Source organism: Haliotis rubra, unplaced genomic scaffold, assembly GCF_003918875.1.
Source record: "Haliotis rubra isolate DU_JTF1 unplaced genomic scaffold, ASM391887v1 Scf8, whole genome shotgun sequence".
Lineage (NCBI taxonomy): Eukaryota > Metazoa > Mollusca > Gastropoda > Lepetellida > Haliotidae > Haliotis > Haliotis rubra.
The window spans coordinates 550,705-569,038 of NW_025767523.1; the positions used below are offsets into that span (position 1 = coordinate 550,705).

The 18,334-nt window shown below is 43.8% G+C and overlaps 1 protein-coding gene across 1 annotated transcript in view; it reads right to left on the reverse strand.

Moving 5' to 3' along the window:
• Nucleotides 1-18,334, reverse strand: part of LOC124261419 (TATA-binding protein-associated factor 172-like) — a 49,528-nt gene that overhangs the window by 18,968 nt on the left and 12,226 nt on the right. Inside the window, 9 exon segments of the mRNA XM_046695736.1 lie at nucleotides 526-700; nucleotides 1,186-1,331; nucleotides 1,862-2,119; nucleotides 3,674-3,806; nucleotides 4,324-4,451; nucleotides 14,267-14,407; nucleotides 15,009-15,185; nucleotides 15,764-15,859; nucleotides 16,302-16,460. Coding sequence (XP_046551692.1) covers nucleotides 526-700; nucleotides 1,186-1,331; nucleotides 1,862-2,119; nucleotides 3,674-3,806; nucleotides 4,324-4,451; nucleotides 14,267-14,407; nucleotides 15,009-15,185; nucleotides 15,764-15,859; nucleotides 16,302-16,460 — 1,413 coding nt within the window.

The window sequence follows — 18,334 nt, forward strand, 5'->3', positions numbered from 1 at the left end:
GAGGAGAGAAGATCAACACATATTTCATGATCTTTGAAAGACTAACAACTGTTAACAGTCAAGGTATTTATCATCAGATTGATGATTACTCATTTCTTTCAAATTAATGCAGTACATTGGTTTAAAAAATACACTTTCAACATTAAAAATCTTACTTAATTATGGACCCTATCACATCACTGATATGTTTAGAGAAGCATCCTTATTTGACATGATGTATATAATCCCAGATGACTGATTCTGTTATTGTGGATGACATATTAGAGATGACTGATTCGGTTATTGTGGATGACATATATCCCAGATGACTGATTCTGTTATTGTGGATGACATATATCCGAGGTGACCGATTCGGTTATTGTGGATGATATATATCCCAGATGACTGATTTAATTAATAGACAACTGACATGATGGAACTGATGATTGACTTAACTGACAGGTGATTAATTTGATTGAGAGATTATTAATTTGACTGACAGCAGATGATTGACAGATGACTGAAGTGACTACAGTGGCTGCTTACAGAACTGTGCCGACACCAATGGTAGACTACTTGTGCTACGACGAAACGTTGTTGGGCGGACTTGGTGTTGAGATGGAAGACAAACAGTTTGGCAAGTGATTCAACAGGTTTCTCAACATCAGCAGGGAAGTTGGGGATTGGCATCGTAATAAAGTATACCAACTCACCCAGTAATCTGGAAGCAAGAATCAGGATCAGGTTTCAATACAAAGTTTCTGAAGAAGAGTTCCCTTGTCCATGTGTATTAAATAAGTGTGCCCTCGTGGTGTAAGCCATTTAATCACCCTCACTATGGCTAAAGCCCTCGCAGAGTTTATTTAAATAACTACCTTGTGAGGGTGATTAACCTATACTTAGTGCAATGTTAAAGAATGGGAGTTAAGGTTAACCTTAGTAAAGGTTGCTTCATGAAAGAAGCCCCAGAACTGGCCAGATATTCCACTGGTTGATGCAATGATCAATGTCCCAATGTGTCAAGGTATGAGGACATGCAATCCACCAAGTCATGCTGGCTGACCACCCAATACACATCAGCTGAATTGATAGCAATCATTGGTTACTGGTGGCCTATTCTATCAGGTTGGTTTGTCTTCACAGTGGTAGTGCTGGTGGTAGTGGTGATGGTAGTGGCAGTAGTAGTAGTAGGTTTAGATGACATACTTAGCTGCAGTTTGTCTGGCGTTGATTACGACAGCATCCCTTTCTACAGTGGCACTGTTGACCGTCTCGGCGCCACCTATAAAATCTTTCTGTTCTTTCACTGTTGCGGCCTCTTGGACAGAGCGTACCCGACTGTGCTGCTGATCCTAGAACAATAAACCACGCTCAGATAAGTTAAGCGCTCATCCTATGACTATGAACATCACATGGATAAGTTCATTGGACAAAATACAGCACATGCATAAGAACTGATTCTGTAACAATGTACAACACAGAGACAAGTACAGCGAACCATTAAATTATTTAAATTTTATTGTGATTGTTTTCCTCTGTGGTTAGACAGATTATGACCATGATGATTATTCTATTTTCCAATTGGTTACATTATGTCTTTACTGACATTTAAGATTAGGAGAACTTCAGTACATGACGCTATCCAAAAGTTTCATCATAAGTATGTAGCATACTAATTTTACTGAATTTTTTCGATTTTACCTATAAAATAAAAAACAAACATTTCAAGGTTGGTAAGTGGTACAAAAATGTAGGCATAAATATGGAAAACATTTTGATGTACTCTGATATTGAAATGACAAAAGACTGATGGATAAATTCACAATTGAGGAACACATCCACCCATTTGTGGACTGAAAAGAAACCCTGTACAATAACCTACCCGAACACGATGCTTGGCTTCTATGAGGTATTGGGGGTCAAAGGGGATGCTAGCAGGCTGCATGAGGAGGCACAGCCAGACCCCGAGCCAGGGCATGACAGCGGCCACCAGGTAGTCGAGGGGAGCGCACCTGAGCAGCTGACTCCACACCTTCTGTACCAGGTCCAGCAGCTCCTGACGCTCCTCCAGCAGACTCCGCTGGAAGACGTGACGCAACACTTCCTGGAGGATGGGACACAGCCAGCTCCGCACCACCGGCTGGGAGAGGGAAATGAGGAACTATATTGTGTTGGACAGGGAGTAAGTTGGACTGCAGAATGGGAACAGTGTGTTTGTGAGAACACCTACAGAGCATGGAGACATATGAATAAACTGCATGTCTAAAAAATGCAGCAGTATCCTTATGACTGATCACCTGTCACTATCTGCGTCACCGGACACGACCTGCATTATCAGTCAATACCTGCATTATCAGTCAATACCTGCGTTGCCCGTCACTACCTGCATCACCGTACACGACCTGCATTATCAGTCAATACCTGGTTTACACTCGTGACGCTTACCCTTCACTACCAGCTACCCGTCACTACCAGTGTGAGCAGCCACTATGTGTGTTACATGTCACTACCTGTGTTACCCATCGCTACGCAGGTGTTATGTCACTACCTGTGTTACCCATCATTACGCAGTGTTACATGTCACTACCTGTGTTATCCATCACCTTCGCCGTGTGTTACATGTCACTACCTGTTACCCATCACTATGTGTGTTATGTCACTACCTGTGTTACCCATCACTACGCAGTGTTATGTCACTACCTGTGTTATCCATAATTACGCTGTTATTATGTCACTACCTGTGTTACCCATCACTACCAGTGTTACATGTCACTACCTGTGTTATCCATGTCACTACCTGTGTTACCCATCACTCACTACCTGTGTTACCTCCGTCACTACCTGTGTTACCCATCATCACTCCATCATTACGTTGTTACATGTCACTACCTGTGTTACCCATCATTACGTGTGTTACATGTCACTACCTGTGTTACCCATCACTACCTGTGTTACGTCACTACCTGTGTTACCCATCATTACGTGTTACATGTCACTACCTGTGTTACCCATCACTACCTGTGTTACATGTCACTACCTGTGTTACCCATCACTACGCAGTTACATGTGTTACTATCCGCGTGTGTTACCCATCACCCACGCTGTGTTACCCATCACTACGCAGGTTACCCGTACATGTCACTACCTGTGTTACCCACTACGCGTGTGTTACATCACTACCTGTGTTACCCATCACTACGTGTGTTACATGTCACTACCTGTGTTACCCATCACTACCTGTGTTACCCATCACTACCTGTGTTATCCACTGTGTTACATCACTCGTGTCACTACCTGTGTTAGCCATCACTACTTGTGTTACATGTCACTACCTGTGTAACCCATCACTACCTGCGCTACCCATTTGATGCATGAAAATCTGGCCTGAGGTTTCAGCAATGAATACGAAAGTTCGCAACAGACATAATCCTTCTGGATGCTCTGACACCATGCCACCATTCATGACAGCTAAACCTGCTTGGTTTTCTGGGTAAGGAGACAAACAACTACACAAAAGATTTTCTGATACATACTGATAAAATGTAGCAAACATGTTTTCCCCATCGTGGGTAAAGAAAGCCACCAGACACATATCAAGCATCTCATTTATGAGTTAATTCTCAAATTTCACTTTAACATTTTCAGCCAATCAAAATACAGCAAATCCATACAACTGATGATGACCGACACTGACCTGTTTTGTGTCGGGGGTGGCGATGGTGAGGAGTGTTGACAGTGTCTGCAGATCGGCACGCCGCACAGACACAATATTGTGACGCAGGAATGGGAAGAGGCGAGGTGTCAGCTGAGACAGGGATTCAGCTACACTGCAATGGACAGAAAGACGAGGATGAAGCACAGAGGAAGCACCACATGATAATCGGTAGTACATAAATGACCATCTAACAGGGTATGAATTACTTAATATTTAACCGACTAGTCCTTTAATAGTACTCTACCACAGTAAACAACAAAGATCCTATAATAATGAAATGGCTTTCAGATATCATGCAGTCGTTTGTTTGCTCACAGTTTCCCAAGATGCCAAATTAAAAAGAATTGTCACACAGTGCTTTTTTCTGTGTATGATATGTATGATATAAAGTGGTAAAATTTACAGTTTTATTAACGCATAACCAAAAATTTGAAAACATTCTAAAATCATAAGTATTTGCACTTGAACTTACACCATCAGATATTAATTTTAATATTCTACATATCTAAGTAATATTTAGTCGTAGGTAGGTTCAGTGCTATGTGAACTCAATTCTCCTGCAATCTTCACTTTTCAGAACTTGTGGAAATGTGTCAGAAAAATACTCAGCATCCAGGGGGTTAACTTACGTTGCTGTTGCGGCTGTCTTGGGATGAGCTAACAGTGTTGACAGCAACGTCATGATGGAGTTGGTTGAAGCAGTTAGATCATCGAGGTCGAGCAAGGTTTCCCATAAACATCGGATCACATGGGGCGTCTGATCAAAAACAAATTAATTATCTTCAACGATACATTTCCTTGTGGTCTTATATTTTAAATTCCTTCCATCTAACACATATCATGCCAATGACCTCAGGAAGTATAATCACTGCTCATGATTTCAGGAACTTATGGCACCAAAGAAAATTTCTTATGATGTCAACTTGGTTAAAACAATGTAATCTTGGAAATTTTAAATATAAATTGATATTTTATACTTATCCTGACTCATGCTCTTTTGCTTGTCTTCTTCTTCTTGCTAACATAGTGGAACACTTGTATCTCCTTATTTGAAGCTCCCTTCAAAATAAAATCACTAATTGGTACTCACCACGAAGTTGCTCCCTTTGTCTCCCCTGGCGGGAAAAGGTGTCGCCACCCTCTGGCCATGTGCTCCACTCTCCCTGATTTAGCTTGAGCCCAACACTTGAATTTACAGGGAAATCCAAAGTGTTATGTGGGGAGGATGGAGGGAGCATTCCCCATGAGTCAGGATAAGTATAAAATATCAATTTTACTCTAAAATTACATATTTTCCTTATCCTGACTCATGCTCTTTTGTTTGTAGCATCCTACGGAACGGAGGTGGGTAACAGAATACTTTGGATTTATAATTAGTGATTTTGTATAGATATACTGTAATATCTCCCCTACGGAACTTCATGAAGTCTTAGATTTAGGATGTTTCCTGTATAAAGAAAACCATAGGTTATATAAAGCCATTAAGGGGAATTACATTATGAATATATTGAACAATACATATAAATTATATATATATATATATAGGTGACTCTGATAGAGGCACTGAAATTGACTATATCCAAGTATATGCTTAAGGTAGAATACTTAAGCTGAACATATATACATAGCCCTAAACTCCTTAGAGTTATAAGCTAGATGAGTATGTATAAAATACATATTAATCTTGTGAGGCTAATATTTTAACGCCTACGCAGGGACTGTCAGTTGCTGAGCGAGGACCAGTGGTCCGAATGGTGAATGCCAGAGACATCTTCTGTAGTGATGTCTCTTAGGTAGTGATTAGCAAATACCATGTTAGATTTCCAATAGCATCCTTCCATAATCGCGGTTCAAGGAACAGTTACCGTAGGGCGCAGGGTAGAGGCCAGTGCCCTGATCTCATGTGGATTAGATGCTGTTGGTGGGTCCAAGCCTGCTGCCTTGTAGGCACGGAGAATGACAGTCCTTATCCAAATAGATATTGTGGTCCGCGATTACTTCTGTTTGATTCAGAGGGCTATAATGGGATGAATAAACGCTTGAGAAATCTTCTCCCTTTGTTTTGATCGTCAGAATAAACTTTGAGCCTTTTACCGACACAGTGATAGGTCTTGTGTATCTTGTGATCCGAGAATAGAGGATAGCTACGGATGTGGAATAATCTGTCTGGTTGACCTGGCAGTTGATTCTTTGCAATGAAATCCCATCTTAATCCGAGGTGCTTCTGTGTTATGATTGTCATCAAACTGTATCCTCTCGAATCCAGAGCTGAATTTCAGTGACATTCTTGCTGCTGTGGCTAGCGATAGCAGAAACAATGTTTTCTGTGAGAGAAATTCAAAGTTTGTCGATTCCATGGGTTCATAGACCTCACTCGCGGAGGTGTTGTAACACTACATTCAGATCCCAAGCTGGGGCGGAAACTTCCGCTTTGGTCCTCCAATCGAAAGCTCTCGTGAGTAAGGCCAGTAACTCTGGAGATCTTGTCAATTTGACACCCGCTCTCATGGTGATTACAGAGCTGCTGCAAGATATGTTGATATCGCTGAACCTTTTAAATGTTTGTTTTGGCGAGGTAACACAAATAGTCTGCCACTTGAGGTCAGTGAAGCCTCTTGCTGTAAACCCTTTCTTTGTTGCATAATTTTCGAACTGTGCCAATTTGTCGCCGCATTGCCACGAAGTTGAGTAACGTAAGGCAAGCGCGGACTGCTTTTGCCGCCTGGCAGAATATCCTCTCTTGTTTAAACACATTTGTATACAGTCCATAATACGTAGTTGGAACATTGCTGGGTTTCCGCACTTGTTTGGTGTGAGGATGAATTAACAGGTTTGGCGCGCTTTGCAGCACCAGTGTTGGCTGACCGATTTCTTGAATTAGTATGGGAAACCACGCTCTGGCCGCCAGTAGGGCCACCAAAGTGAGTTGTAGGCTCTGTGTTTGTCTGATTTTCTGTAATACTTGAGGTATTATTGCTGGCGGCGGAAACGCTGCAGACGCATTGAGGCCTTCCCATGATAGACTTAGAGTCGCCCGCTGCCCGCTTGGGGTCTGGGACTGGTGACACCTAATGTCGGTAGTTGATTGTTGAATCGCTGCGGGCTTAATAGGTCTATTAGCTGCCTCCTAATTGCTTGATTATCTGTGCAAAATTTCCTCGTTGATCATCCACCTGTCGGTGATGGTAGATGAGGCCGAGAGAGAGCCGCCTGCTAGTATATTTCTGGCCCGAATGTGCACTGCTTTGACATGTAGATTTAGATCTTGTATTAAATCGAACAGTTGAAAGCTTAGGTTCAAAAGGTTCATCGATCTCGCTGAGCCTTGCTTGTTTATGTAGAACGCCACTGTCGAATTGTCTGTATGGATCATTAGGCTGCCGCGATTTTGTAGAAATGTGCTCCAATGTAGAATGGCGCTGATTACAGCTTTCATTTCTAGACTGTTTATATGGAGTTTGCATTCTTGCTGATTCCATAACCCTGATATCGTGGTGGTTGGTGAGATGAGCTCCCCAACCTTGGAGTGACGCTGCCTACATACAGATGGGTTTTGTATTCCTGCTCTGCTAAACAAATCCCTCTTCGCAGACATTCGATTTTTGGTCCACCATAGTAGATGTGGTCTGAGATGTTTCGTAGACTGAATGGTTGTACATCGCTGAGATGTGCGCTGATGAGGACCTGTAGGGGACGAATCTGTAATCTGCCTGTGACAGTCATGTCTTGGGCTGATGTGAGAAGACCTAGTAGGCTCTGCCATTGTCGCAGTGGTAACGGAGAGAGTAGAGCTGGTGGAATGGTCTGTTGTATCTTGAGCCAACGGTCTTCTGGTACCATAATACGGTTGGCGATTTGTGATGAATCAATACCTAGGAACTGTAGGTCTTGGCGATGGTACTAGGTCCGACTTATGTGAAGTTTACTAACCAACCTAGTTGTGTTAGTAGCTTTATGATGTAGTTTAACTGTAGTTTGAGACGCAGTGGATCTTGATCTACTTGTATCCCGTCACCGAGGTAAAACGCGACTCGCGAGTCTCCCTTGACGATGTAGAAATTTGATAATCGGTTTCGCTATCCTCGTGAATAGCCAGGGGCTGATGATATTCCGAATGGGAGTACTTTCCACTGGTAATGTAGCCCTTCTAGAGTAAATCGTAGGTATTTCCTGAATCGGGATGAATGGGATGCAAGTAGGCATCCTGTAGATCTATGCTGCCCATGTAGTCCATAGGATCTAATCATCTGGCGAATCTGAGGTAAATGTATCATGCTAAACTTCGTGGTTTGGCGAGATAGTTCTTGTTGAAAAAGCTCATGTTGTAGATGAGTCTGTATTTCTCCTGCGGGAGTTTTTCTTGGGAACTAGGAAAACTGGGGAGTAGAAACCTGGTCTCGACGCTTGCTTGATCTATTACTTCTATGGCCTGTTTGGATAGGAGTGATGAGACAGCCTCTTTATCTTTGGTAGTTGTTGCTTTGTAAATCTAACTTGGGGGTTTGATTGTCAGCGGAGGCTTGTCCTGTAGAGGGATACTGCAAACTGCGGTTGAATAATGTTGGAGACGTAAGGATCTTGCAGTATTCCCCAGTTTTCCCAGTGTAGTTGGAGGCGCCCACCCACTTGAGTTGGTTGTACTGGAACGGCTGGGGTGGAAGACTCCAGTCGTTCAACCTGTGTTTCAGCTGCCTATAATTGCGGAACCTCTGGGTGTCCTGCCTCTTCCTGATCCTCCTCTATAGTTGCCATATGGGCTTACTTAAAAAGAATCTTTACCTCTAGAGCTGGCTATCTTCCTGTCTCTTGCTCTTTGTAGACCCGAACTTAGATCTGCCTGAGTATCTTTGTGAAGTCTGACTAATGACGCTGGCTAGTGTGTCCATCGATCTAATCATAAGGACTTCCCTGGAATCCTTAGAGACTTCCTTGGCTTAATCTTGTCGCATTTCTCCCGCCAAAGATGGATGTTGTCGACCACGGGCTGTATAAAGTGGGGCTGTAAAGTTCTCCCCCAATTACAGGAGGCGCAGGAGGCCTTGACGACGAGCTAAGGTCAGTGCTGCTGAAACAGATGTAAGATGATCCGCTAAAACTGCTGATCTTTCTTTGCATAAGTAAGGCAGAATAAATCATTCTATCATCTTCCGCCGTGGAATCCCGGAATCTAGTAATCAGAGTCTCATTGATCGCCCTAGATCTATTTAACCCAAAGAACATACGCCTCGCCATGGTTTCTATATGAGCCAACTTTACATCATCCATCTTGTAAATCTTGTTCTTTACATCGCTGATGATCTTATAGTTCTCATCGATGTCCTGGGCCTTGTAGAAGGAGTCCATGTTATGCGGAGAACTTCTTGGCTTGAAAGTTGGGTAGATGTGGTATCTGAACTTTCGTGAGCTTTCTGGAAAGCTGCATCTAGATTCTGTGGCACTGTCGCAATCGGGTCGATCGGGGTAGAGTGATTGCATCTGGATCATCTTCCTTCATCAAATACGCCTGAGCTGTATTGCCACTTTTAGATGGTGATGTGAGATCTAGGTTATTGACCATCCAATACCGTGATCTCTGCATCAGAAAATATGATTCCTCCATCATCCTCAAACCATCATCATTAATAAATTGTAGATGCTCTTCGACCGCGGTAGCTGTCTGAATATCTGATGAGGTTTGTGGCGCATCTAGTTGACTTGTGCGCTTCCTATGTGGAGATCTGATGGGTGATCGAATTCTGGTGATGAACGGAGTGGAGATCGCCTATGGGATGATCTTCCTCGAGACTTGTGAGGTGAATGTTGATAGCTTCGCTGGGCTCTTCGGCAGTCCCTCGATGTTCTTCTAGACGATGAAGATCTGGAATCATATGTCTTTCGAATGCCTTCGCTGGCTTCATTTGCGCCCGTCCGGGAATCGATGATATGACCTTCGCGAAGGCTTCCGCGATGTCTGATGGTCTGAGTCCATATCTAGAGATGAAATCGAAGATGGTGATGATCTCCCGCGCTTCGCTAAGGCCTTCGCCGGCTGTACATCTAGGTCCTTCGCCAAGGTGGTGCGGACTTCCTTCGCCAAGGTGACATCGCCTTGGCTGCTACGCTGACGGGGTGCCTCTCTGGGGTGCTGTTCACGCTGGAGCCTTCGCGGCGGTTCTCGGACTTCGCTTGCGCGAGTTTGTAGTGGTCCTCCATGATGTTCATAATCTGCCGCGATCATGTCTTCTGGGATGATCTGTGGAAGTCGCCGGGCGCTTTTTCTGCCATGGGGTTCACATCAATGACGCCTGACGCCGGTGTAGAGGCATCAGGCTGCATGGAGATCTCTGCAGAAGTCACAGTCGCTGACACCGGGTCAGCTTCTTCTGCCGTAAGTCGGGATGATTATCGGCTGATCATCGAGAGGCCCAACTCTGCTGCTGGAACGATCTCGCTGAGAAAGTTCTTGCTGTCTTCGTGATTTCCCTTTGGAAGTCTGCGCTGCCCTGGGTGTCCTCAATCTGCGCTGAGACGACGATGAGGCCCCTCTTAGACTTAGTCTGCAATGACGGGATGTCTGGGGAGGCCGGTCGCTTCTTCGAGGTAACGGACTGCGCCCCACGCCCTCCTGCCGCAGGGGTCTCTAGCAGAACACCAGACGGGAGAGGGTCGATCGCTAGCAGCTGACTGGAAGGAATATCTGACTCTCTGCCATGTTTTGCCCTTGTTTCATGATCTATCTGCAGCACGCCTTAAGACGCAAAGATGATATTTATTAAATGCAGAATGAGATAAATTAATGCAGTAACTGCAACGGAATTAAACGCGACACGGCGAGAACAACTAGGGCATATTACATGTGGATCGGAGGCAGAAAACGTGAATCTACAAATCGCATCGATTTTCATGAACGTAGCTAGCTGAACAATCACTTAATACACGGAATAAACAGTAGAAATAATGATAATTAATCAATACAAATAGTAAAGGATACTAGCTATACCTCTATAGTAACCTATGAGAGGTAAAACTAAGAGATTATCAAAGGATATGTGTGTAAGGAGACACAAGGCCTCTCACATCCTGCTCACTGGGCTTAAGAAGGAGAGAGTGAAGCACATGGCCAGAGGGTGGCTACACCTTTTCCGCCAGGGAGACAAAGGGGAGCAACTCGTGGTGAGTACCAATTAGTGATTTTATTTTGAAGGGAGCTTCAAATAAGGAGATACAAGTGTTCCACTATGTTCGCAAGAAGAAGAAGACAAGCAAAAGAGCATGAGTCAGGATAAGGAAAAATATGTAAACTTGGAAATTTTAAATATAAATTGTATATTATATACTTATCCTATCTCACGGTATGTACTTCTCTCTCTTGATTCTACACTGAGTGGAATGATGTAAACTTTTTTGCCTTGGCCTCTCTTGTCCATCCGCCCAAGCACTCCATGCTACCCTCATTATAAGACAGCTTCCTAGTTGTCATGCAAAGCATGCGGCATGCACCACTAGCTACCCACGTGACTATCTCCAAATCATCATTCTCATTCTTGGAGCCACTGGAATATCAATCGTGGAGAATCTGCGTCTTGGGGGACGAAAATAAGGCCTTGGTGCGTATGAAAGTTGCCCTGATGAATTGAAGGGTCTGGGTCGGTGTTAGTTCTGACTTCGCAGCGTTTAACATCCAACCTAGTTGCCGGAGAAGCTTCGTACTGAACTCCAGCTGATGTAGAAGAACGACTGGGTCTCTCTGTGCCTGAATGCAGACGTCTATGTAACTTCTGAACACGACCCCGTGGAGATGAAGAAACCTGGTGATCGGCTTGGTGATCCTGGTAAATAGCCATGGGGCTGTGGAAATTTCAAAAGGCAGGACGGTCCATTGATAATGGATCCCTTGGAATACGAATCGGAGGAATTTCCGTGAACTGGATGAACGGGCACATGAAGATAAACATCTTGAAGGTCTAGGCTGACAAGAAATCCCCTTTCTTCAGGATGGTGCGAAGAAGGACGAGGTGGGCGCTGGAGATAGTGGGCATTGAAAAGTTTCATGTTCAAAATGAGCCTTAGTTTTGTGTAGTTTTTTCTTGGGAACCAGAAAGATGGGGAATAGAATCCTGGAGTGTTGGGTGCCGGACCGAGAGACTGGACTGCACATTTCTCTATGAGCGCACCTACGGTGGAGTGAAGAAACTGGACCTGGTCCGCCGGGTAGCTGCGATGTACCGAATGCACTGTCAGCGGCGGGCGTCCGATGACTGGAAGTTGATAGCCTTTGGCGAGGAGGTCGGTCACGAAAGGATCGTCTAGTATGGTCCAGTTGGGAGCGAAACCTCCCTAGTCGCGTGTTCCTTCCCAGTCGTGTGTCCCTTTGTTTTGACGAAGTCACTGCTTGGGGCCCAACTCCCAACCCCGGCGTCGGACTTGGGAGGACATCGGGAAGAAGTGCCACAGGCACAATCCGAGTAGAGAGATGCGAGGAGGCAGGAGTCCCGTCAGAAGTCGTAGCATGCTGAGATCAAAGCTCGAAACCCCGTTGATTAGATCAACGATCCGTAGAACCATATCTATGTCTGGAGGAGGGCACGAACTGGGTGAGGACGGAACTTAGGAGAACGGGAGCGAGGAGGGGAGATATCGCAACGATAACGATGATCCCTGGATCTTGAACGATAGGCAGCAGTCAACCGTGAAGGAGATCTAGGTTGACGGGTCGAGTGCGCAGAACCGGAAGTCCCATGATGACGAGAAGACGAAGTCCGAGGAGGTGACTTGGAACGAAGAACCGATCTCAACGAAGCAGAGGGAGGCGTGTGCTTAGTTGAATGCGAACGAGTCGAAGAATGGCATCTCGGCGGTGAAGTAGACCTACCAGGTCAATCCGGTGAACAAATCCGAATAATAATAAGAGACTGATCCAGACGACTCAGTGAAAGCCGCGTTCGTGCTGAGGAGACACTACTGTAGGATCCAACAGAGTTCGGGAAAGTACTCGCGAGATGAGGCATTCCGCTGAATACCGCTTTGGAAGAAGGCTGTCGATTGAAGAAGAAGCGATTCACCACATGTTGTCTCAGTGGCCTTCCGCTTCGCGAATGTTGTCTCGGTGGCAAGTAGACTGGTTCCTCTCACTACTGGAACTTGTTTCGACGAAATACGATTAGGTAAAGTCTGTTTAGCAGATGATCGATCCGGAGAATGCTGAAGCTTAGACTGGTGTTTCGATGAAGACCGATTCAGTGAAAGCTGTTTAGTAGAGACTAAGTAGAGACTAATTCTGGGAAGGTGGACAGTCCGCGAAAAATCGAGGTAGAAGGGAGTGGACAGGCGAAGCGTGATCAGGCGAACTGTGATTCGATTCAATCTGGCAGGCTTCAGCGAAGCAGTAGACTGAGGTAGCTGGACGCAAGAAACAACACTTCCTTTCGCCGAATGGGAAGGAAATGGCGAAGTAACCACTGACAGGCATTGAGGCGAGGTAGAATGGTTCCTCTCACTACTGGATGAACGATGAGAGCGAGAACAGCTTCTGCGCATGCGCTCTGCGCAGTCAGGCGTAGAGATCAGCTGATTCTTGTCCGAAACAGATAAGCCAGGTTGCCGAGATAACTGGTCCGGAAAACGAGAGACGGAGAGCGTAGTTCGAAGGTCCCGCTGTGTAGAGGTATCCTGAGGGCTGGGAGCAGTCTCGACAACCACTACCCGGAACTGCCGAGCAGACAAAGTAGGACGCTTAAACTTTCCTTTCCTGGAGGGACTGGGTCCGGGCGTCAGCAACACGCAACACGAGTCCCATTTACACTGTCCCATACAGTCAACACAATACGTCAACATGTGGATCACTCGCGGAGAAAACTTTATTACACGGGGAGCAATTTTCCTCTTTTTTGGGGGGCTGGTCAGCTTTCCCCATGTTGTAGACTAAGTTGAAAACATTGAGCAAAGCAAAATACGTTCACACTCTTGTGCGACAAGAAAGAGAATGATGATTCAGAGATAGTCACGTGGGTAGCTAGTGGTGCATGCCGCATGCTTTGCATGACAACTAGGAAGCTGTCTTATAATGAGGGTAGCATGAAGTGCTTGGGCGGATGGACAAGAGGGGCCAAGGGAAAAAGTTTACATCGTTCCACTCAGTGTCGAATCAAGAGAGAGAAGTGCATACCGTGAGATAAGATAAGTTTAAAAATTTGTAGTGTTTAACATCAGTCACAAAGAGAAACATACAGAAAAACAAATGTATAATAGAGTCCAATCTGCAATCTTGGCTGGAAATCAAGAGAGATGAAACCCATGAGTATCAAGATGGAAGACTTTCCAAACCATTGAAACATAGTCAATACATTTGCTAAAACGTTACTTGAAAACTCGAACAATTCATTTCCATGACACTTTACAAGCATCACCTAACAGAAACATATTGCTATTGATCAATGCATAGACTCAAAGAATGACACTTGTTGCACGGTGGTATTCCATCCAATGGGATACTGGATGATCTGTGTCTTCCAGCATTGTGGCTCACAGTGTCACCATGCATGGATTTTCTGTATATGTCAGCAACGATATGGCACATGCTGCTACAACAATCACCTGTTCTGGCATCAGCATGACGAGTGTGTCTGTAACAGGAACAAGAGCAGCAGCCGCAACTGCTCTCACATCATCGTCAGGATCTTGCAGTCCCAGAAACACAGCCGGAAGAACCTTGGGCAACAATGCATTTGACATGTCCTGCAATAAACACACCAGATTACAGAGAGTGAGTGAGTTTAGTTTTACGCTGCACTCAGCAATATTCCAGTAACCGCCACTTTGTCACTTTTATCGGAGATAGGGATGACACCATGTTTGTTTACATTGACAATGCAACAGTGTAATTGTATTGCCATGATTACCTTTTGCAACATTGTATTTTTTGTTTTTCTACAACTGTTATATCCAAATAATTAGATGAAATAGTGATGTATTATAAATAAACAAAATTGCATGTTATTGAGTAATTATTTTCTTATTCTGGTGTTCAAGAGAGTTTGAGTGTAAAACAGTGAATGAACTGAAAAGATGAATGAAGTAGTTCCGGCATATTGTTACTAATGAAATCGCCTATTTTCTGAAACAGCCAATCAATGTGCACCTAAAGGTGTAACCTCTCTAGGGGCTTAGAGGAAAAATACTACCCTGTGTCCTCCTTCCCATCTTGGTAATAAAATTCTGTATATCCCCTCTTGTCATATTTCTCATGCCAAACATACAAATCGCTTTGTAAAAATTTATGCCATCCTTATCTCAAACTAAACTTTTGTAGGAAAGATTCACAGTTCGACCCACTAACCTGTCTGACTGCAAGGAGATATTTGAGACAAAGCAGTCCTCCATGTCGGACCTCCCACTGGCCTTGACCCAACAACTGTAGTAAAACTCCCACAATGCCCTCCACTTCCTGCATATCCAGATACTTGACAATGACACCGAGTGTCTGAGCACATGTCTCCCTGACTGGAGCTACCACCTGGAACATACAAGACATGCCAAGTCTCATCAACAAGATCAAGTCTGAGGGGAGAAATGTACCTAGATGATAGGTTGAATTAGAGACCATTCATAATTTATGGCTGGGGGTGGGGGTGGTGGTTTGATGATGAATTTTTATGGAGTTGCATGTACAATTTGAACGGGAAACAACACCCCTCTCCCCCATTTATCTACAAAGCAAGTGACCACCCTGCATGTCATGTAAAAATCAATGACCCCCAATAATTTTTAGCATATATTTTGAATCCTTTTATGAACCTTTTATGCTGACTTCCATAGTACATCTGTTCGAAATTGCTGACCCCCAAGGACAAAATGGGTGACACCCCCTTAAAATCATCATCACACACAGCCATAAATTATGAAAGTTGACACAGCCATGTTAGTTGAGATGTTCTCTTTTCTTTTTCTCTGTATATTATGACTTGGGGTAAGAATTAAGAAATTACTTGCATGAAAGCTTCCATGAAAACCTTTTACTACATTTACAGCTTCAACAGCTTGAGATACAAACCATTTAATCAAAATTGCTGTGTTGATATTGCAATACCTCACCTCATCGGACACAAAGTCGCCAAATCTATCTAGAGCAAGAACACATAGAACACGAAGGGCAAGGTCAGACAGCCATATATGGTTGACAGCAGGCAACTGAAAGGAAACACAAGATAAATATATAAGTCCAAAGTGTAAGCTTAAGGCACAATATTTCAATTCTATCATTATCTAATCATAATTATGATACATTCCCATGACAAATTTACCTCTGTCACTTCATTTCATAGTTGTAGTCAACTTGGCACTGAATGTATCTTGTCGAGAACTTTAGTCAACTTCCAATCAAAATGTCTCTTCAAAACTTGGGTCCAGAATAGATGTACATTCAAAATCACAACCTCCCCTAAGAGATCCCTTACCATATAAAACAAAATCAGAAGCAGAACTTCAAACAGATATTTTCCTGAGTAATAAGCATGATAAGAGTTGGTGTGAAGTTAGTTTGCCACTAGACAGTAGTATTTGAGATCACACACAATAATCAATTCGAGTACAGGGGATACTGACCCATGCTTCAATTATTAAACAACTCTACCTGGTCGGCCGGTGTGTCGTTTGTCTTCCCTGCCCCTCTTCCATGCAGCTTGATGACCTCCCGAAGTCCCGTCGCTGCCCCGTGCCTCGTCTCCCACGACGTGTGGAACAAGTCATTCATCAGCAACTCACAGAAAGACTCAAATGGCCACTCTTCCATCTGTGGAATATATGTTACCAATTCTTCATAACAAAAACAGTGGAGGGAGGGAGGTGGTCATTGAAAGAGCAGTAAGTGGTTTATTTTAACAGGAGAATGGTCTTGTATTGATACCGAGTAAAAAACATATCATGCTTTGTATTGTCGCATTTTTACTCACTATACGCAAGTGTACCAATGTATCATTTTGCCCCTAATAAACACAGGCCACACGTCAACATTTCATAGTAAACATGCATATTCACTTACAGAGAAACACAGTGCATGAAGACCTGTGAGTGAGTGAGTATGATTTTATCATATTCCAGCTACAGTACCTGGCCACAAGTATTCGTGATTTTGGAAATGACGTTGTTTTTGCTAAAACGAATGCGCTGTTTAGATTTGCACCGCGAGACACATTCAGCGTTCAGAAATGCTGATTTTCTAAAAATAGATTCCTAGTCATGTGCCTGTCAGGTGACATGCCTACAAGTTATCGTCTCTTGTTTACTTCCTCTCCTGGCAATCGCTCATGCAATGGTCGTTGAAGAAATCACATGATTTGACAACTGACACCTAAAAGAATTGATTTTAAAATTATACAAAGAAGACAGAAAAATTACAGAAATTGCTCAGCTGTTGGATAGATCTTGGTCAACTATGAAAAGTGTGGTAACAAAATATCAAGCGACTGGCTCAGTGGAAAACAAGCAGCGAAACGGACGAAGAAGACTATTCACTCATTGTGATCTAACGTCGTTGATCAGGTGTGTCAAAAACAATCGTCGGGCAACATTGGGAAATATTACAAACAAATTTAATGAAAATAAGACTCAAACATTCAGTGAGAGAACTGTCAGAAGAAAGTGTAATTTTGAAGGACATAAATGACGGATTGCCAAAAAACAGTGTCAACTCGGGAAGTTAACTTGAAAAACGCAGATTGTGGTGTCGGGAATGCAGGAATTTCACAGTTGATAATAACTGGAGTAAATACATTTTTTCTGACGAAAGTCAGGTTGTTATTGGAGGTGACAAGCGTGTGTATGTGTGGAGAAAGGGCGATGAAGTAAACTGGCCGCATTTAGTGTGTCGGCCCTCGCAACGTAAAGTGGTTTTGATTTGATGATATGGGGGTGTGTCACCTTCAAGGGGATTGGAACTCTTACCCCAGTAAATGGTAACATCAATGCTACAAAGTATATAGACATTCTTGAAAACAATCTTTGGCCAGTTATAGCCCGTCATTATACAAACGAGCCTTATGTATTCATGGACAATAATGCTCCCATACAAAATCTGGTTAAAAATTAAGAGGCGGTTGCAGCCCATCGCAACAACAAACTTTACGTGGAAATTCTGCTTGTGTGGGAAAATCTCTCACTGGATTATGATAGACACTGACATCGGACTTTACCTGACCTTGTACTGGAAGTGCTGCATATGAAGGGTCAACTGACAAAATATTTAGGTAAGACTTTCAAGCGTTATCAAGTTACACTGTTTTGAGTTTCCCTCCTTTTCCCGTGCGCATGACATCGTGAACGTCAAAATCACGAATACTTATGGCCAGGTACTGTATATGGGGGCGGTTTGTAAATAATCGAGCCTGGACCAGACAATCCAGTGCATGAAGACCTGTGAGTGAGTGAGTGAGTATGATTTTATCATATTCCAGCTATATGGGGGCGGTCTGTAAATAATCAAGCCTGGACCAGACAATCCAGCGATCAACATCATGAGCATCGATCTACAGAATTGGGATACGATGACATGTGTGACCACCTTTACCGTTAGCCGCCTCTGGCTGCTGGGTTGCTGAAGACCAATTGTAACCCAGCAATAGCACGGCAGAAAATGGGATGAACACTTTGTATCCTCTGTCAGGAATT